Genomic DNA, 22,274 nt, shown 5'->3' with positions numbered 1-22,274 from the left:
ATTGGGCGTAGACAGAAATGTGGGGTTGAGCTTATATTCAGATCAGCCATGATCTTACTGAATGATGGAGCAGGAACGAGGGGCCAAGTGGCCTACTCCTGCTCCTAATTCATACGTCCATATGTATATGATCAGTAATAGAGCTGCATGATCACTGATAGAGTTACATGATCATTAATAGAGCTACATGATCACTGATAGAGTTACATGATCATTAATAGAGCTACATGATCACTAATACACTTACATGATCACTAATAGAGTTACATGCAGCAAGACCTGGACAATATCCAGGCTTGGGCTGACAAGTGGCAGGTAACATTCGCGCCACAAAAGTGTCAGGCAATGACCATCTCCAACAAGAGAGAATCCAACCATCGCCCACTGATGTTCAATGGCATTACCATCACTGAATCCCCCACTATCAACATCCTGGGGGTCACCATTGACCAGAAACTGAACTGGGCTAGCCATATAAATACTGTGGCCACAAGAGCAGGTCAGAGGCTGGGAATCCTGCGGCGAGTAACTCACCTCCTGACTCCCAAAGCCTGTCCACCAGTCAGGAATGTGATGGGATACTCCCCACTTGCCTGGATGAGTGCAGCTCCAACAACACTCAAGAAGCTCAACACCATCCAGGACCAAGCAGCCCTCTTGATTGGCACCCCATCCACAAACACTCACTCCCTCCACCACCGACGCACAGTAGCAGCAGTGTGTGCACCATCTACAAGATGCATTGCAGGAATTCACCAAGGCTCCTTTGACAGCTTCTTCTAAACCCACGACCACTACCATCTAGAAGGACAAGGGCAGCAGATAGATGCGAACACCATCACCTAGAAGTTCCCCTCCAAGCCACTCACCATCCTGACTTGGAAATATATCGCCGTTCCTTCACCGTCACTGAGTCAAAATTCTGGAACTCCCTTCCTAACAGCACTGTGGGTGTACCTACACTACATGGACTGCAGCGGTTCAAGAAGGCAGCTCACCACCACCTTCTCAAGGGCAACTAGGCATAGGCAATAATTGCCAGCTCAGCCAGCGAAGCCCACATCCCATGAATGAATAAAAAAAGTCACAAAAAGTTAGTATGCAGGTATAGCAAGTAATTAAGAAGGCTAATGGAATGCTATCCTTCACTACAAGAGGGATTGAACATAAAAGTAAGGATGTTATGCTTCAGTATACAGGGCATTGGTGAGACGGCACCTCGAAAACTGTGCAGTTTTGATCTCCTTATTTAAGGAAGGATGTAGATGCATTGGAGGCAGTCCAGAGGAGGTTTACTAGATTAATACCTGGAATGAGTGGGTTGTCTTATGAGGAAAGGTTGGACAGACTGGGCTTGTTTCCACTGAAGTTTAGAAAAGTGATTTGATTCAAGTATACAAGATCCTGAACAGCTTCGACGAGGTGGATGTGGAAAGGATGTTGCCTCTTGTAGCTGAGTCCAGAACTAGGGGGCACTGTTTTAAAATTAGGGGTCCTCCTTTTAGGACAGAGATGAGGAGAATTTTTTTCTCTCAGAGGGTTGTGTGACTTTCCTCAGAACTCTCTACCTTGGAAGGCAGTGGAGGCGGGGTCATTGAATATTTTAACAGGCAGAGGTAGATAGATTCTTATTAGGCAAGGGAATCAAAGGTTATTGGGCATAGATAGGAATGTGGAAATTCAAACACAAGACGAACAGCCATGACCTTATTGAATGGCGGAGCAGGGTCCGAATGGTCTACTCCTGTTCCTATTTCTTATGTTCTTATGTAAGGACGTAGATAAGTTGGTGAAGTGGGCAGTTGGTGGCATATGAAGTTCAATGTGGAGAAGTTTGAGGTGATGCATTTTGGTAGGAAGAACATGGACAGACAATATAAAATAAGGGGTGAAATTTTGAAGAGGGTGCAGGAGCAGAAAGACCTGGGCGTCTATGTGCATAGATCATTGAAGGTGGCTGGGCAGGTAGAGAGAGCAGTTAATAAAGCATATAGTATCTTGGGCTTTATTAATAAGGGCATAGAGTACTAGAGCAAGGAGGTTATGCTGAATTTATATAAGACACTTGTTAGACCTGAGCTGGAGTATTGGGTACAGTTCTGGGCACCACATTATAGGAAGGATTTGATCACATTGGAGAGAGTGCAGAAGAGGTTTACAAGAATGGTTCCAGGGATGAGAAACTTCAGTTACGAAGGTAGATTGGAGAGGTTGGGACTGTTTTCCTTGGAGAGGAGAAGGCTAAGAGGAGATTTGATAGAGATGTTCAAAATCATGAGGCGGCTGAACAGAGTAGAGAGGGAGAAGCTGTTCCCACTTGTAAAAGGATCAAAAGCGAGAGGGCAACAGATTTAAACTGATTCTCAAAAGAAGCAAATGTGACGTGAGAAAAAACTTTTTCACATAATGAGTGGTTTGGGTTTGGAATGCACTGCGTGGAAGTGTGGTGGAGGCAGGTTCAATAGAGACATTCAAGAGGGCATTGAATGATTATTTGAATGGAGACAATGTGCAGGGGTACTGGAAAAAGGCAGGGAAATGGCACTGAGTCATAATGCTCATTTGGAGAGCTGGCGCAGACACAATGGGCTGTTTGACCTCCTTCTGTGCTGTTAAAATTCTGTGATTCTGTGAATGGAGTTAGATGATCATTAATAAAGATACAAAATCACTAATAGAGTTACATGATCACTAATAGAGTTACATGATCACTAATAGAGCTACATGATCATATATAGAGTTACATGGGCCAGAATTTTCACGTCGGCGTGCGGGGGTGAGCCCCGCATGCCGACGTGTAAAATGACGCACGGTGACATCGGGTGAGTGTCCCAATGTCACTGTGTGCCGTCGGGTGGGCGAGAGCATGATGATCTCCGATGCATGCCCACCATTAATTAACGGGCCACTTAAGGCCCTTGAGGCAATAATTGACACCGATTTTCCAGGGCCTGTGCGATCTTCAGGTCATCATTGCATGGGCGCAACGGGCAGGCAGGTAGGCCACATTTTTATAAACCTCATCCACGGGATGAGAGGGGTGAGTGGGGTCGTGAGTGTTATTTGTCAGACATTTATTTAATGTTTAAACTTACTGCCACTTACCTATGTGAGCAGGAATGCTTCAAAACTCTTCACACCTGCTTGGACAGGAGTAACAGGCTTCAGGTCAGGACTCTGGAGTAAACATAATTTCTAGGGCCTTGCTGGCCCTTAGTCTGGGAATGGGAGCTGTGCTCCCCACTGGAGGCACCTCCTCTGAGGAGGAAGTGAGGGCCAGAAGGGGGAGGAGGCCAGGAGTCCACATTTAGCCTCCAGGGGAGCAACCTTTGGTAGGAGAGGCGCAGGCTCAAGGGGTGCAGGGCCAACAGGAAGTCCAAGGCGGAAGGAGCTGCAGAAGATGCCACTATCCTGCTGCTAGAGTTTACAGGTGGTGATGCAGCTACCTCAATATGTTTGAGGTACAGTGCTGAAGGAGGCTCCACCTCTCAAGGGAGACAGTGACCTCCATTTGTCAGATGATAGGCCCTGAGATCTGCACCAACTGTGTGGGTGGGCACCCCATGCCAGTGGCATTGAAGGTCATGGCTGCCCTCAACTTCTACGCCTCCGGCTCTTTCCAGGGGTCGGTGGGTGATCTTTGCGGAGTCTCCCAGTCAGCTGTCCACACTTGTGTCAAGCAGGTGACAGATGCTCTGTTCAGGCGTGCTTTGGCTTTCATCCACTACCGCTGGGATGAGGCCAGCCAGACAAACAGAGCAAGCTAGAGGCTTCGCAGCAATTGTTGTCTTCCCCCGTGTCCAGGGTGCAATCGGCTGCACACGTGTGGCCATCAAGGCGCCAGCGGGTGAGCCCGGTGCCTTTGTCAACAGGAAGGGATTCCGCTCCTTGAACGTGCAGATAGTGTGTGATCACAAGATGCAGATTCTGCAAATGTGTGCAAGGTGCCCAGGCAGCTCCCATGACGCCTACATCCTCAGGCACTCCCAGGTGCTGAGGCTCATCAGTGCTCCAGCCCGGCTGGATGGATGGCTGCTGGGTGACAAGGGCTATCCCCTCAAAATGTGGCTCATGATGTCCCTCCGCTATCCAAGAACAGAGGCCAAGCAGCAGTACAATAGGAGCCATGCCTCCACAAGGGCTGTGGTAGAGAGGACCATCGATCTTCTCAAGATGCACTTCCGATGCGCTTCCAAGACCTCCCAGATCTTGTGTCACTGATAGTAGTTGCATGCTGCACTCTCCACAATCTGGCACTGGAAAGGGGCGATGCCGTGGAGTAAGAAGGTGTAGATGCAGAAGCTCCGGCTACACACGATGAGTCCAATAGTGAGTCCGAGGATGAGCACGCACCAGGAAATGCTGAGGGGGTAGACGCTGACCCGGGCAACCTCCAGGGAGGCAGGGACACCCATGGGGCTTTAACCCAACGAACCTTCAGCTAGCCCACCACAGATGGACCTCCAACACATGCCAGGGCTGCAGGCTCCATACTCAATACCTGAGAGCAACATCTGCCTGGTTAGGAACATTAACTATGTGCCTTGTCAATAAAGCTCAATTACAAACAAGTCGCTCTTAATATCATGGGTTCCCATCCACCTGCAGAGGTAAAGAATCACCCTGAGCCATGGTCAGATATCAAAATTTAATGAATTAACAAAATGAAGCAGAAAATAAAATGAATGCAAAGGTGTTATGCATCACACCAACTTGTCAAAAACTCATAGCAGGGCAACATAAAATGACCAGTCAGAAACCCGTGGTGTGCCTAAGGTGCCTTAAGTTTACGTTTCCGGGTGCTACGTTTAGGTGCTCCCCCTTGCTGGCACTGGCATCTGAGATAGCCTGCTCACTGTGCTGTGTTGGCCTCGATTACCTTAGTGAGCGTCCTCTGGCCTGTGGAGTCTTTGGTGGCCCTGCCTGGGATGGAATGGCCAGTTCTACGACTGGCATCTCCCCAGTCGCCGCAGCATCGGATCCCACGGTCACTGGCAGAGGGGTGGAGGAGCTGCTACTCTCATCCAGAGCACCCTGAGAGAAGCCCGCAGAGATGACAGGCAGCTCTTGTGCCGACGTGAGGTCACTTTGGATCTTCCTGCTCACCACTGATGAATGGGCACCGAGCTGGGATACTTGATGCCCAATCCATCTCCCACACTGGCACTGACCAGCTGAAGTCAATGCCGCTATGAGAGCTTGCTGTTCTGAGCGCAACCCCAGGAGGCCCTGATTGTTCTCCTGGAGGAGCCTCTCCACGAGAGTTGCCACTCTCTCCATGGAGGAAGCATGGCACTCGGCCATGAGGCTCATTGCATCAGTGAAGCTCCGCGTGGACTCCTCCAGCACGGGGACGATGCCACGCATTGCCTCATGTATCTCCGCCAGATCGTCTCACATACCCTGCTGGACTTCCAGCATCTGCTGCCTCACGGACGACTCCAGAGGCACATCATCAGCCACCGACTGAGCATGTGCCTGGTGTCTCCACCCGCACCTCAGGTGAGTGTGAAGTGCCCTCACCGCTGTGCCCTGGGACACTAGCCGATGATCTAATGACCACCGAGGTGCTAGTATAAGCGTTGGTGCCTGCCTGGCAGAGATGTTGTGACACTGGTGATTCTATTTGTTCTGGGCCCTCAGGTGTCAGAGGTGGCCCCTCTGCCTCCTCCTCCCGGCCTTGCTCCGGTGATGCTGAAAGGAAGAGCATGGACATTTGATTAGTTCAAGTGGAGACGATATCAATGTGCATTCCTAGCCCCCAGATCAGTATGTGCTCATCCTTCCAAATCAATAGTCAACCCATGTTGGAAGTTTCAATCACTGAACATTCAACAGTGGGATGGCTGCTGGGACACACATTGTGGCCTTAGTGCACAGCAATCTTACCTCCCCATGGCACCCCAGCCTCACCGCAACCGGTGGACCTTGGCGCATGGCGCCTCTCCAGCTCCATTGCCTCCTGCTCATATCTGGTGATTAAAGACAACTGGGCTTGGCGTCCGCCAGTCCACATCCGGTCGGTGGCGTTGTGTGTGGTTTTCTCCTGAAAATGAGAGAGGGGCATTGATTAGTCCACCCTGTACCTGGATTCTCATCTCAGCCCTGCCACCCCAACCAGAGTGGGACATTGCAGGACTCCAGTGGTTCATCCCCCCGCAGCTGCCGCACTCTCACACCAAGAAGCCAGGGCTGACCCCCCCTTGCCTACATGCTGCCTCCATCACATTTGCCACCACACGGTCTAACCTTGCAAAGTGAGGATGCACAAGCACGTGGAATGCCAAGGGCAGCAGATGGATGGGTGCCCCGCCAGCTGGAAGCTCTGCTCCCAGCATGTCAGCAGCCTGACTTTGACATGTTTTGCAGTTCGAGCACTGCGCCTAGGTGCAGATCCTTGAGGTAGCCCCCAAAACAGTACTCTGGTGTCAGTCTAACACATGCTGCAGGTGCAGAACCCATCTCAGCACTACCCTCTCAGGGTGAGCTAGGCATGAGCAATATCTGCTGGCCCATCCAGTGACTGACACATGCCATGAATGATTCAATGCTGTAACTGCACTCAGAGTTGGGGGATGGGGATCACTAATAGAGATACATTATCACTAATAGAGTTACATGATCACTACCAGAGCTGCATGATCACTAATAGATCTACAAGATTATTAATAGAGCTACATGATCACTAATCAAGCTACATGATCACTAATAGATTTACATGACCCTAATAGAGTTACATGATTATTAATAAAGTCACATAATCGCTAATAAAGCTACATGATCACTATTAGAGCTATAGGATCATTAATAGAATTACATGATCACAAATAGGGATACATGATCACTAATGGAGCTATAGGATCACTAATCAAGCTGCATGATCACTAATAGAGTTATATGATTCTAATAGAGTTACATGCTCACTAATAGAGCTACATGATCACTATTAATGATCATGTAGCTCTATTAGTAATCATGTGACCCTATTAGTGATCATTTAACTCTATTAATGATCCTGTAGCTCTATTAGAGTTACATGATCACTAATACAGTTACATGGCCATTAATACAGTTACCTGATCACTAATAGAGTTACATGATCACTAATAGAGCTACATGATCACTAATAAGAGATACAAAATCACTAATAGAGATATGTTATTATTAATAGAGTTACATGATCACTAATAGAGCCACATGATCACTGGTAGAGTCATGTGATCACTAATATAACTACACGATCACTAATAGATCTATAAGATTATTAATAGAGCTGCATGATAACTAATAGGGATACATGATCATTAAAAGAGCTGCATGATCACTAATCAAGCTACACGATCACTGATAGAGGTATATGATCACTAATAGAGTTACATGATCACTAATATAGGTACACGATCACTAATAGAGATATGTTATCATTAATAGAGTTACATGATCACGAATAAAGTTACATGATCACTAATAGAGCTTCATGATCACTAATAGAGGTGAATGATCACTAATAGAGATACATGATCACTAATAGAGTTACATGATCACTAATAGGGATACCTAATCACTAAAAGAGCTTCATGATCACTAATCAGGTTACATGATCACTAATAGAGTTACATGATCACTAATAGAGGTACATGATTACTAATAGAGATACATGATCACTAATAGAGTTACATGATCACTAATAGAGTTACATGATCACTAATAGGGATGCCTAATCACTAAAAGAGCTTCATGATCACTAATCAGGTTACATTATCACTAATAGAGTTACATGATCACTAATAGAGTTACATGATCACTAATAGAGGTACATGATTACTAATAGAGTTACATGATCACTAATAGAGTTACATGATCACTAATAGAGATACATGATCACTAATAGAGGTACATGATCACTAGTAGAGGTACATGATTACTAATAGAGATACATGATCACTAACAGAGTTACATGATCACGAATAGAGCTACATGATCACTTCTCATCTGTCTTCACCCAAGAGAATGAGGATGAAGGTATCGAACTCGGGGAGAGAGACTGTGAGGTTCTTGAGCAAATTGATATAGGGAGTGACAAGGTATTGGAGGTGTTGGCAGGCTTAAAAGTGGACAAATCTCCAGGTCTGGATGATTTGTGTCCCAGACTGTTGAGGGAGGTAAGGGAGGAGACCGCAGGGGCTCTGACCCAAATTTTTAATTCCTCTGTGGCCATGGGGGAGGTTCCAGAGCACTGGAGAACAGCTAATGTGGTACCACTATTTAAGAAGGGTTGTAGAGATAAGCCAGGGAACTACAGGCCAGTGAGTCTCACATCAGTGGTAGGGAAACTATTGGAGAAGATTCTGAAGGAGAGGATCTATCTTCACTTGGAGAGGCAAGGTTTGATCAGGGATAATCAGCATGGCTTTGTCAGAGGGAGGTCATGACGGTCTGGAATGCACTGTCTGGGAGGGTGGTGGAGGCGGGTTGCCTCACATCCTTTAAAAAGTACCTGGATGAGCACTTGGCACGTCATAACATTCGAAGCTATGGGCCAAGTGCTGGTAAATAGGATTAGGTAGGTAGGTCAGGTGTTTCTCACGTGTCGGTGCAGACTTGAAGGGCCGAAGGGCCTCTTCTGCATCTGTGATTCTGTGAAAAGAGTTACAAGATCACTAATAAAGCTGCCTGATCTCGAATGTAGCCACATGATCACTAATCGTGTTACCTGATCACTAATAGAGTTATATAAGTAAAAGAGCTGCATGATAATTAATAGAGTATATGATCAGCAATAGAGCTACATGATCACTAACAGGGTTACATGATTATAATAGAACTTCATGGTCACGAATAAAGCCACATGATCACTAATTGTGTTACATGATCAGTAATAGAGCTAAATGATCACTAATAAAGTTACATGATCTCTAGCCGTGTTTAATGATCACTAAAAGAGTTACAAGATTAATTATAGAACTTCATGATCCCTAGGAGAGCTACAAGATCAATAATAGGGCCAAATAATCACTAATAGCACTGCAGGATCACAAATAGAACTGTGTGATTACTAAGAGATCCAACAAGCTCACTGGTGGGGTCAGTACTGAGGGAGCACCGCAATATCGAAGGGTCAGTACTGCGGGAGCACCACACTGTCAGACAGTCAGTACTGAAGGTGTGCTGAACTGTTGGTGGGTCAATGCTGAGGTAGTGCCGCACTGTCGGAGGAACAGTACTGAGGGAGCACTGCACTGTCGGAGGGTCAGAACTGAGGATGTGCTGAACTGTCGGAGGGTCAGTACTGAGGGAATGCTGCACTGTCGGAAGGTCAGTACTGAGGGAGTGCTGCACTTTTGGAGGGTCAGTACTGAGGGAGAACTGCAATGTCTGAGGGTCAGTACTGAGGGAGCATTGCAGTGTCGGAGGGTCAGTACTGAGGGAGTGCTGCACCATCGGAAGTTCATACTGAGGGGGTGGGCACTGTCAGGGGGTCAGTACTGAGGGATTGCTGCACTGTTGAAGCGTCAGTACTAGGTGAGCGCTGCACTGTTGGAGGGTAGAAACTGTGGGAGTGGTGCACTTTTGGAGAGTCATTACTGAGAGAGTGCTGCACTCTCAGAGTGTCAGCACTGAGATAGTGCTGCACTGTCACAGTGTCAGTGCTGAGGGAGTGCTGCACTGTCGGGGGGTGAATTCTGAAGGAATGCCGCACTGTTATTGTGTCAGTGCTGTGGGAGTGCTGCACTGTCGGTGGGACCAAACTGAGGGACTGTTTCATCTTTGGAGCTTCAGTACTGAGGGGATACTGAACTGTCAGAGAATCAGTGCTGTTGGAGTGCTGCAATACCATGGGCTCGGTACTGAGGAAGTGCTGCACTGTAGGAGTGTCAATACTGAGGGAGTGCTGCACTGTCGGAGGGTCAGTACTGACGAGTGCTGTACTGTCAGAGGGTCCGTACTAAGGGAGTGCTGCACTCTCGGAGTGTCCGCACTGAGGGAGTGCTGCATTGTCAGATGCTCAGTAGCGAGGGAGTGCTGCACTGTAGGAGGGCCAGTAATGAGTGCTGCACTGACGGAGCATCAGTACTGAGATAGTGCTGCCCTGTCAGACGGTCAGCGCTGAGGGAGCCCTCCTCTGTCGGAAAGTCAGCACTGAGGGAGCCCTGTGCTGTTGGAGGGTCAGTACTGAGGGCATGCTGCAGTGTCGGAGGTTCCATACTGAGGGAGTGCCGCACTGTCAGAGGATCAGTAGTGAGGGTGTGCTGCATTGTCAGAGGGTCAATACTGAGGGAGTGCTGTACTGTTGGAGGATCAGAACTGAGGGCTTGTTGCACTGTAGCAGGGTCAGTACTGCGGCATCGCTGCATTGTCGGATGGTCAGCACTGAGTGAGTGCTGCACTGTTGGAGCGTCAGTGCTGTGGGGGAGCTGCACTCTTGGAGGGTCATTACTAAGGGAGCGTCACAGTTTCTGAAGGTCAGTACTGAGGGAGTGCTGCACTCTCGGAGAGTCATTGCTGAGGGAGTGCCGCAATGTCATAGGTTCAGTACTGAGGGAGCGCTGCCCTGTCCGAGGGGCAGTACTGAGGGAATGTTGCACTGTCCGACTGTCAGAACTGAGGGCGTGTCGCACTGCCGGAGGGTCAGTACTGAGGGGGCCTTGCGCTGTTAGAGAGTCAGTACGGAGGATGTGTTGCAGTGTCGGAGGTTTAGTACTGAGGGAGTGCCGCACTGTCGGAGGGTCAGCACCAAGGGAACCCTGGGCTGTCGGAGGGACAGTACAGAACATGTGCTGCAGTGTCAGAGTTCAGCACTGAGGGAGTACTGCACTGTCAGCAGGTCAGTACTGAGGGAGTGCTGCACTGTCAGAGGGTCAGTACTGAGGGAGTGCTGCACTGTCAGCGGGTCAGTACTGAGGGCATGCTGCACTGTCAGAGGGTCATTTCTGAGGGAGAGCTATGCTGTTGGATATTCAGAACTGAGGGCTTGCTGCACTGTCATGGAGACAGTACTGAGGGCGTGCCGCACTATCGGAGGGTCAGCACTGAGGGTGTACTGCACTGTTGGAGGGTCAGTACTGAGGCATTGCTGTGCTGTCGGAAAGTCAGCACTGAGGGAGTGATGCACTGTTGCAGCGTCATTACTGAGGAGGAGCTGCACAGTCTGAGCGTCAGTACTGAGGGAGTGATGCATTCTTGGGGGGGTCATTACTAAGGGAGTGCCGCACTTTCCAAAGGTCAGTGCTGAGGGAGTGCCGCACTGTCGGAGGTTCAGTACTGAGGGAGTGCCATACTGTCATAGGTTCAGTACTGAAGGAGCCCTGCACTGTCAGAGGGTCAGTACCGTGGGAGTGCTACACTGTTGGACTGTCAGAACTGTGGGCATTGTCGGAGGGATGGTACTGAGGGGGCCCTGCGCTGTCAGAGGGTCAGTACTGAGGGTGTTCTGCAGTGTCGGAGGTTTAGTATTGAGGGAGTGCATCATTGTCAGAGGGTCATCACCGAGGGAGGCGTGGGCTATCAGAGGGACAGTACGGAACGTGTGCTACAGTGTTAGAGGTTCAGTACTGAGGGAGTGCTGCACTGTCAGTGGGTCAGCACTGAGGGAATGCTGCACTGTCAGTGGGTCAGTACTGAGGGAATGCTGCACTGTGAGAGGGTCAGTACTGAGGGATATGCAGTATTTAAAGTTGGTCACAGATCAGCCACGATCTCATTGACTGATGGAAAAGGCTTGTGGGCTGAATGGCCTCTTCTGTTCCTATGTTCCTATGATAGAGTAGAATCATAGAAAGTAGAAACTAGTTTGCCATGTGGGATCTTGTCGAATGCTTTGCTAAAATCCATATAGACCACTTCAGCTACACTACCCTCATCAACCCTCATTGTTACTTCCTCAAAAAATTCAATGAAATTAGTCACACACAACCTTCCCTTAACAAATCCATGCTGGCTTTCCTTGATTTGTCCTGTTTAAGTGACAGTTTATCCTGTGTCTCAGAATTGATTCCAATAATTTGCCACTACCGAGGTCAGACTGACTGACCTGTAATTATTCGGTCTATCCCTCGTTACCTTTTTAAACAAAGGTACAACGTTACCAGTCCTCCAATCCTCCGGCACCTCACCTGTATCCGGTGAGGTTTGGAAAATGATGGTCAGACCGTCCACAATTTCCTCTTTGTCTTCTTTTAACAGTCTGGGGTACATTTCATCCGGCCCTGGTTATTTGTCCACTTTCAACGATGCTAATCCCCTTAATACTTCCTCTCTCCCTATGTTTATCATGTCCAATACTTCACACTCCTCCTCCTTAACTACATCATCCCCCTCTTTTGTGAAGACAGACGCAAAGTATTCATTAAGAACCATCCTCCGCCTCCACACATAGGTTACTCTTTTTGGTCTTTTGGGCCCTACTCTTTCCTTGGTTATTAGTAGAGAGGGAGAAACTATTTGCTCGGGTGGAGGAATGAAGAACAGAAATCATTATCTTAAAATTCGAGCCAGGCCGTTTAGGGGTGATGTCAGGAAGCGCTGCTTCACACAAAGCTGAGTGGAAAACTGGAACTCTTGTTCCTCCAAAAAGAGATGTGGATGCTCGGGATTAATTGATCATTTCAAATCTGAGATTGATAAATTATGTTTGAGTTGGGTAAGATTATTAAGGGACATGGAGTAAAGGTGGGAAAATGCCTGGGACAGATTAGCCCTGATCTAATGGTGGAGCAGGCATGGCCTCTTCCTGTTCCTAGTGTTTCTAAACAGCTTCAGCAGCAAACACTCTCTCCATTGGGACATCAATCTCAGAGCTCTTACCGTCACTGAGATCATAGTGGTTAATACTTGGGGGCAGGTTTGAAGTGGAAATTGGGAGGAGTGGGTGATCAGGCATCATTTGACCCTATTAAATTGTAGCAGGGTTTTAAAAAAATTCTTCTGAGAGAGTATACAGATGTTTCTGTGGCAGATTTTAGTTAGTCTAAGAATGAACCTTAAACTATCTTCCTGTAGTGTTCAGTTCTGTTTGATTATGTGTGTCTGGTTTCTGTTCTTCATTCGTGATTAATTAAGCCTAGGTGTGGTTAGAGAAAAAAGAAACTAAACTGTAGGCCAGCTGTTGGAAACATGAGAGCAGACATTTTGAAACATTGAATAAAACTGTTCCTGTGCACAAATAGAACCTGGTGTGTCATCTCTGCATATCTCTGAGGTATAAAACACAACCACTGGCAACAAGGATGATGGAGAGTGGTTTAAATTTACTGCTTCTAGCACAATTTCTTTCTTTCCAGGAGATCCACCCAAGGAGACTAGGCCTATATTCTGTAGAGTTCAGAAGAATGAGAGGTGATCTCATTGAAGCATACACACTTCTTACAGGGCTCGACAAGGTGGATGCAGGAAGGATGTTTCCCCTGGTTTGGGGATCTAGGACTAGGGGACACAGTCTCAGAATAAGAGGTAGGCAATTTAGGACTAAGAGGAGGAGGAATTCATCTCCCCAAATCTGGTAGAGAGGATGGTGAATCTTTGAAATTCTCTACCCCAGAGGGTTGTGGAAGCTCAAACATTGAGTATGTTCAAGACTGAGGTTAAAGATATCAAGGGATATGGGGATAGTACAGAAATGTGGTGCTGAGGTAGGAGATTAGCCATGATCTACTGGAATGGCAGAGCAGGCTCAAGGGGCTGAATGGCCTACAGCTCCTATTTCCTACGTTCCTAAGCCATGGGATCAATGGATTTTGGGGTTCAAGACCTATTTGTTTGCCACTAGGATGGACATTGCCAATGTAGCAGCGATCCTTAAGAAGGCAATACTCATACACCGCAGAAGACCAGCAAATATTTGAGCAGCTCACAAAAGATACATCTACATTTCATATGATGGTAAGTGCTCTTGAAAAATACTTTGGGCCAAAGAAAAGTGCAATGGTAGAACGTTACACAACCTGTCAGATGCCAGAGAACCCATCATGTCCTTTAGAACTGTGCCCAAATGGTGGAAATGCTCATTGACTCAATACCATGACCAGCTTGGGGAACATGCTTAAAGTGGAACTAGTTTGCGAAGGTCTGCAGGTCAAAGGAAGAAGAGGACTTCATCAGTTTGACACATGGAGGAGTCTCTTCCTGAGGTACGGCATGTACATAGCATCACAAATGGTAAAGCACCAGGTCATTTTAAGGGGGCTATCGTGGGCATCTTATTGTTGTATCTTATTGACGTTGGTGTGAAAGTGTCTATATGAGTGACAAACTTTACCATCGGTATTTTTCACAATTTTCTCTCACTCCTCTGACAGACATTCTTCAAGCTTATGATGACTGGATTATTCTGATTTTGGGAACACAGTTCCAGTCCGCTATAAAAATGTCAACATAGACCGGTTCATGTTCTAAGTAGCTAAAGGCACAAAACTTATGTGTGTAACCCTTTAAAAGCATTGACTTCAAACTTGAAGACCCCCATTGGAACGCGCGTTAACATCATCGATGATGATCCCTTAATCTCTCCAAATCTGATAGGTAAGAAAGGATACTACACACACCAGCATCCTCCCTTACTTACTGGATTTGGGGAGATTAAGGGGTACTATAACACGCAATGCATTGATGTATCAATTCCACCGCAAAATTTGAGACAGTTGCGATTTGCAATCGGTGTCTCAGTGTCACAGGAGCTGAAATAACTAAAAGCAGATGGTATCATTGAGCGAATCAACTCATCGCCATGGATATTGAATCTAGTCAGAACACATTGCAAAAATGGTGAATCTAGACTAGGCGTAGCCCTTAAGGTAGTCGCAGCTTTCATTCCAGACAAGTACCCACTTCCTATAATGCAAGAACTATGGCATCATTTCATAACTCCACAGTCTTCATGAAGCTCAACATGCGACAGAGCTATCATCAGGTACCACTAGCAGAACAAAGTTGATATGTTACAGCTTTTGTTACTCAGGAAGGTGTGTTTCAGTACTGCAAAATGCCCTGTGGACTAAGTTCAGCACCCAGTGCATTCCGGAAGATCGTTTCTTCAGTCTTGCCAGATGTTGAGGGAATGCTCAACCTACCTGACAACATTGTAGATGCAGAACGTGATCAGCAAGGCCCACTCAACTTGAACAACACGATTCAACAAGGATAAATGCACATTTGTGGTACCTAAGATTGGCTTTATAGGGTTCAGAGTGATAGCAGCTGAAGAAAGCCTACAACGTCACAATGTCAAAGCCATTCATGCACTTCCAACCCCATCTAACATGAAAGAGCTAGCACTATCCTTTCACCACAAATTTGTTCTTAAGTATGCAGAGATTGTGGAGCCTCTTTGAAGCTAGTGTGAACGATGCACAATGGGAATGGACAATTGCACAGCGTTTGACACATTAGAGGTGCAGATAGCATCTACGTCAGTCCTCGAGTTTTCCAACCCACGTGCAGAAACATATGTCACAACAGATGCATCCAGGAAATGTAGTTGGAGCTCACAGTAGCTTCAAATACTTCACGTTGTTTAACCTTATCCAAATAAACATTGACAAAAGAGATCAGAAATCACAGAAAGAACAATGTGTTATAACCACTTAAGGATGTCATCAAAGTCAACAATTCACTTCTTGTCAAAACAGATTTCCCACTGAGCTAATGTTTTTATTTTTCTGGCATATCAGACAAGTATACATAATGAGGGCAAGTGGACAACCCAGCTCACGAAGGAGTTCTGTTTTGACAAGAAGTAAATTATTGACTTTGCTTGATTGACATCTTTAAGTGGCTATACTATGTTGCTCTTTCTATGATCTATTTTGTCAGTGTAGGTAGGCCCACAGTACTGTTTGGGGGGGTGGGGGGGAGTTCCAGGATTTTGACCCAGCGACAGTGAAGTAACAGCAATATAGTTCCAAGTCAGGTGTGTGGCATGGAAGGGAACTTGCAGGTGGTGGTGTTCCCAATGTCTCAATCTTTATTTGCACAATATTAAGAGATGTGAAGTGTTTGAAGCCTCTGTTCCTGATACTTTGATAGTCTGTCTGATTGACACTTTTATCGGGTTGTAGGAGCAGCAGATTTCTTTTCAAAGTAGATTTTGAATGGGTGATTTTGATCCCTCAACCGTTCCACACTTGTCATTGGCTCATTAGTTTTGTACGTGTTACATACTGGGCGAAAGGGCATGGAAGGGGCATGAACTGGCACACAGAATATGAGGGGCTACGGGGAGTGGCGTGGTGGGGGGTGGGGGGCATGGGTAAGACCTTTTGACCATATCTTTCAGAAGGTTCCCAAATCCAGACTATAGTTCACGACCCCTCTGAGGGGCTGTGAACCCCAAGTCATGGAGAAGCTGGCCTGACTCCATTAAAATTCCAGGGGGGTGGGGGTAGGGCACTAAAAGATGCTTACCTACCCCCACAATGAAGGCAGCCAGATTGGGAATGTAGGACACAACCTTATCCCACAGCAGTGTAATTTGGGGGTGCCAAGAATCCTGGAATCGGGTCCCGCCCACCATTTTCAAATGACGCTGTGTTTTAGGCCCTCGAGCCTCTCAGCAGTTTTCCTGAGGAGAATTGTACTATTGTTGCTTGAGTGATGGAAGGACTATCACTCTTGGTCCCTTTAGTGGCCAGAGTAGATTATCAAGGCAGCTATTTGCAGTTCTCAGCAGCTTTCCTGAGGAGAATTGTACTATTGTTGCCGGAGTGATGGAAGGACTATCACTCTTGGTCCCTTTGGTGGCCAGAGTAGATTATCAAGGCAGCTATTTGCAGTAACTTGACAATTTAATTTAGTATTTCTGTTACTCAGAGAAACTTACAGCACAGAAGGAGGTCACATTGCCCATCATGCCTGTCCTGGCCGATAAGTGGCCATCTAGCCTAATCTCACTTTCTCGCTCTCAAGTGACTATCCAAATACGTTTTAAATGTGATGAGGGTTTCTGCTTCTGTCACCCTCTCGGGCAGTGAGTTCCAGCTCCCCACCAGCCTCTGGTGGAAAATATTACCCTCAAACTCCCTCTAAACCTCTTTTCTGTTACCCTAAATCTATGTCTCCTCCTTATGGACTCCTCATCCCAGGGGTCTTCCAATCCACTCTAGCCTTCATCATTTTATACGCTTCTGCTAGGTCTCTCCTCAGTCCCCTCTGCTCCAATTAGGCACTTTACAGCCTTCCGGACTTAACATTGAGCTCAACAACTTCAGACCATGAACTCTCTCCTCTATCTTCACCCCTTTTTAATCCCTTTATAAAATTTTACATTTATTCTTTATTTACTTATTTTTATTCATTTACTCAGTTTTATCCCCTTTTTATCCCCTACTTTATCCCTTTTTCCCCAACCACTGCACCCTCCCCCCAACCACTTGTTCCATGTTGTTCTTTCAGAGTGCTTACTCTAGTCCTGCTATTCACACATTCTGCTTTCTTACCTTTATGCCACCATCAGCACCTTCTTTAGCCCTTAGCACTACCATTAACACTCCCTTTGTCTTGTGTCCATGACATCTTTGTCAATCTCTCCTTAGCCCCCACCTATCGCTGACCTTTTATCCTGCTTCACCTGCTCCACCCCCTTAAACAGTATAAATTTCATCGCATTTCTACTTCTCTTTAGCTCAGAAGTGTCATATGGACTCAAAACGTTAACTCTGTGAAGAGGGTATTTCCTCCTATCCAGCAATTACCACATAGGCCAGTTGAAGAGGTGAAACTATAATCCCCGATCACACAACTACCACAGAGACTCAGGCTTCTTTTTACTGGTTTTATTCAAGCATATGCAAGGGAGCTGCAATCATTCCTAAGAATGAAGACCCAGCTGCTCCCTGATTAATTACATTTCACTAATTTTGTACTTTTACTGATCACAATACATTTGAGTACATTTGAATATATCCAATCGGTAACCTACACACAGGTACCATGTTAAAACTATCCTATTGAGTACATAAACATGTGATTTTGCTAACCGATTATTCTAAAGGGTGTATACATAATTATATTATCCAATCAAAATTAAAACACGTTCGCAAAGACCTTAGTTCTCACAACTCAAGACTGCTTGTGTTTCATCAAAGAACTCTCTTGTCTTTGTATGTCCTCCCATATCTAAGCTAAACCATCTGCCCCATCCCTATCTGAGAGAGGAGTATACCTAGTCTAACTTTATGTTATGTTATCTCCAGTCCAGCTCTCAAGGCTTCACCGCATTGTTACGCCACTTGAATGGTTCTGCCTGTGACTGGACATTAGCTCATCTCTTGAAACTGAGTAAATCACACAAACTCAAAGCCCCTTTGTGTGCAATGTCCATCTGCTTAACCTCAGCTGTCTATAGGTTGAGCATCCATGGCTGCTTGGAGATTTTAAGTATGTTTAGCAAATTCTTACTGTGTGCTTCTTTTTTATTATATGTATATATTTAATTTTCCCCTAACACTCTGTTTCTCTCTCCACAGAGGCTGTCAGACCCGCTGAGTACTTCCAGCATTTTCTGTTTTTATTTCAGATTTCCAGCAGTATTTTGCTTTTAACTGATTCTTCTTCTTTATTTCAGATAATAGGAGGGCTAAAGTGGCTACGGTTCTTGGCTTGACGCTGTTGGTTGGGGTTTTGTTCTGCGCAACCTTGGTGGGCGTTCTGCGATATAAGGCTGCTGCATAAACCACATGTGATGGATATTCAATAAAGTGGATAATGGAAAGACAGCATCGTTCTCCGGTTCTTTTGTTAGTTTAAGATAGGTTAGGAAAGAAGATACTGGTTGCTGTGGCGATACTTTCACCTGAGTTAGGAAGTTGTGGGCCCAAGCCACACTCCAGAGACTGTAGGCGCAGACACGAGCACGGCCAGTACTGAGGGAGTGCTGCACTGTTGGAGCTGCCGTCTTTCATGATGAGACGTTAAACAGAAGCCACCGCCTACCTAATCAATGCAAAAAGTGCTGGAAATATTCAGTAGGCCTGGCAGCATCTGTGGTGAGAAACAGAGTTCACATTTCACAATAAGATGAACTTTCACCAGAACCGAACAAAAATAGAAACATCCCCACTCCCAGAGACCACAGGCTGGCAGTTTTGCTGGACTGGAGTGGAATGGGCGTTATTCGTCAATGGTTGTGGCTGAGCTGAGAGGGTTTAGGCCTGAGCTCGGAGCACTTGATGCTGATCTTAGTACTGGGCTTGGGAACCAAGTAAACCTAAATCAAATACACCATTGGGTGCCGGGTAATGACCATCTCCAACAAGAGAGAATCAACAATCACCCTTTGACATTCAATGGCATTACCATCGCTGAATCCCCCTCTACCAACATCCTGTGGGTCACCATTGACCAGAAACTGAACTGGACTAGCCATGTAAATACTGTGGCTACAAGAGCAGGTCAGAGACTAGGAATCCTGTGGCGAGTAACTCACCCTCCTGATTCCCTAAAGCCTGCCCACCATCTACAAGTCAAAAGTCAGGAGTGTGATAGAATACTCCCCACTTGCTTGGATGAGAGCAGCTCCCACAACACTCAAGAAGCTTGACGCCATCCAGGACAAAACAGTCCACTTGATTGGTACCACATCCACAAACATTCACTCCCTCCACCACTGACGCACAGTAGCAGCAGTGTGTACCATCTACAAGATGCACTGCAGCAGCTCACCATGGTTCCACAGCACCTTCCAAACCATGACCACTACCATCTAGAAGGACAAGAGCAGCAGATAGATGGGAACATCAACCTCCAAGTTCCCCTCCGAGTCACTCACCATCCTGACTTGGAAATATATCGCCGTTCCTTCACTGTCGCTGGGTCAAAATCCTGGAACTCCCTCCCTAATAGCACTGTGGGATTGATACAGGGCTATGGAGAGAGCATGGGGCAGTGGGATTATTTTAGGATTGATACTGGGTTTTGAGGAAAGAGCGGCTGTGGTAATCCGATGTGTAATATGCCTTTAAGAAGAATGTTATAACAGAAGATCACATGATCTTATTATCCAATGACAGAGTAGCATGGGCTACCTTAGTAATCTGTAGTCTAGAGTTAGAGTCTGTAATGTAGAGACAGGATTTGAGTTGTAAGCACACAAGTGTAACTGCTGAGTTCCTTTGCAAATAAATAGAATGTGTTCTACATAAGAACTGTCTACTGACCTGCTCTGTCTGTGGTATCAACTTGGTCATCCTGAAACAAGCGTGCAACCCGGATCCATTAGTCCAGCTAAACTAATGATCAGGATCCAAAAAACTGGCGAGGTGAAAAAGCAAAAAAAAAGGACGAGAAAAAAGGCAAGTAAAAAACGAGGAAGGAAATCAAGTGAACCGAAATCAGTACCTCGCACAGCAATTGTCAATAGAATTTCTGTCCTAATCGTCGAAGCAGTCCCCTCGAAGCATGCCGCAATTTGGAAGAGTTGATCCTTTCGACCCAATGGTGGGCAATTGGTCTCATTACGTTGCATTCTTTTTCCAAGTTAATGATATTGCTGGGGAGGAGAAGAGGTGAGCGATCGTCTTATCCACATGTGGGAGTAAGACTTATGGATTGATCCAAAGTTTAATGGCATCCAGTGCCCTGGATTCGAAAAGTTTTGATGATTCAGCGAAATTTAAAAATCATTACCAGCCCAAGCCCTTAGTAACGATGCAATGGTTCAAACTTAAGATCTAGAGCCCCAGGGGAGACAGTCGCTTGTTATGTGGCAAGTCTGAAACAGTTAACAGAATATTGCGAGTTTGGTACATCTATAAATGAAATGCTTAGAGATTGTTTGGTGTGCAGTATAAATGATTCGATTCAGAAGAGATTACTGTCCAAAACAAATGTGGATTTTCAGAAGGCGCAGGAAATAACACTAGCTATGGAAGGTGCAGTGAGGGACTCTAAAGTCATTCGGGGAGCACAAAATGGCGCCGTCCTCCACGTTGGGTGGGGAGCCCCAGCCAGAAAGAGCACGAAAATATACAGCTCTGATGAGAAGTGGGAAGCAGACACAGCTTACAGACAAATAAAAAGAAATGACTTAGCAGCAAAAACATGGAACAGAGGTGGAAGTAGACAACCCTGTAATGAATGGAGGTTTAAAAAAAATCAAATGTTTTTGCTGTCATCGAAATGGATGCCTCATGAGACATTGCAAGACTTTTAATCAAAAGAAAAAACCTCGTGAGATTCATAACATAGAAGAGCCTGAAGTAACAGATTCCGATAATTATTCATTGTATACTTTAAAGGTAGGAAGAACAGAACCAATCTATGTAACAGGGAGGGCAAATAATAGCAGCTACTACAGTGATAGGTGAGCATACTTTTAAATACCTGAATCATGGAGAACATAAATTAAATTTGGAAGAAACAGATGCCAAATTGAAAACTTACACGGGAGAAGACATTAAAATCAAAGGCATAGGCAGAGTTACTATACAGTACGGGAGTCAATGAGTAAAATTGCCTTTGATGGTGATGGCAGGTGAGGGGCCAATTTTCCTTGGATGAAACTGGCTGAAATTAAATTGGATTGGACTGAGATCTTCCAGCCGAGCCAGTGGGCTACCTGAGCTACTAAAAAAAATATGCCTCAGTTTTCCAAGATGAACTCAGGAAGATCCAAGGGCTTCAAGCAAAGATTCATGTGGATCCAGACTCTACCCCCCGATTTATGAAGGCAAGACCAGTACCTGATGCAGTGCAGAAAAAGGTAGAGGCCGAATTGGATTGTTTAGTGAAACTGGGAATGTTACAACCTGTGCAGTTCTCAGAATGGGCAGCACCAATAGTCCCTGTACCTAAACCTGACCAAAGTGTTCGAATTTGTGGAGACTACAATTATTGACACTGTCAATAAAATGGCTAAGTTGGACAGATACTCTATACCAAAAATTGAAGACCTGTCTGCTAAACTGGCAGGTGGAACTGCCTACATGAAGCTTGATATGAGCCATGCTAATCAACAACTGGAGTTAGAGAAGGCCTCCCAGAAATTCGTCACAATTAATACACACAAACGGTTGTACCAATATACCCATTTGCCTTTTGGTGTATCCTCTGCATGTGCCATATTCCAGACAACAATGGAAAACTTACTGCAGGGATTGCCTCACGTTGTAGTTTATTTAGATGATGTTCTAGTGACAGGACTCACTGAAAAGGAACATTTGGCAAACTTGGAAGAAGTTTTGAAACGTTTCTAACAGGTGGGAGTGCGTTTCATTAAAAAAATGTACACGTTCCAAGCGAAAGGGGTAATTTATTTAGGTCACAGGGTAGATGCACAGGGCCTC

General features: G+C 46.0%; 1 protein-coding gene across 1 annotated transcript in view; it reads left to right on the top strand.

The window, feature by feature from the left end:
- LOC144671735 (protein phosphatase inhibitor 2-like) overlaps positions 1-18,700 on the top strand; it is a 115,992-nt gene extending 97,292 nt beyond the window's left edge. Inside the window, exon 6 of the mRNA XM_078533743.1 lies at positions 18,557-18,700. Coding sequence (XP_078389869.1) covers positions 18,557-18,663 — 107 coding nt within the window. The 3' untranslated portion in view covers positions 18,664-18,700. The remainder of the gene's footprint in view (positions 1-18,556) is intronic.
- The last annotated feature ends 3,574 nt before the right edge of the window (positions 18,701-22,274 follow it).

This window comes from Cetorhinus maximus, chromosome 34, assembly GCF_964194155.1.
Source record: "Cetorhinus maximus chromosome 34, sCetMax3.hap1.1, whole genome shotgun sequence".
Classification (NCBI taxonomy): Eukaryota; Metazoa; Chordata; class Chondrichthyes; order Lamniformes; family Cetorhinidae; genus Cetorhinus; species Cetorhinus maximus.
The sequence above is the reverse complement of the archived record's forward strand: the minus strand, read 5'-3'. Positions and strand labels throughout refer to the sequence as shown.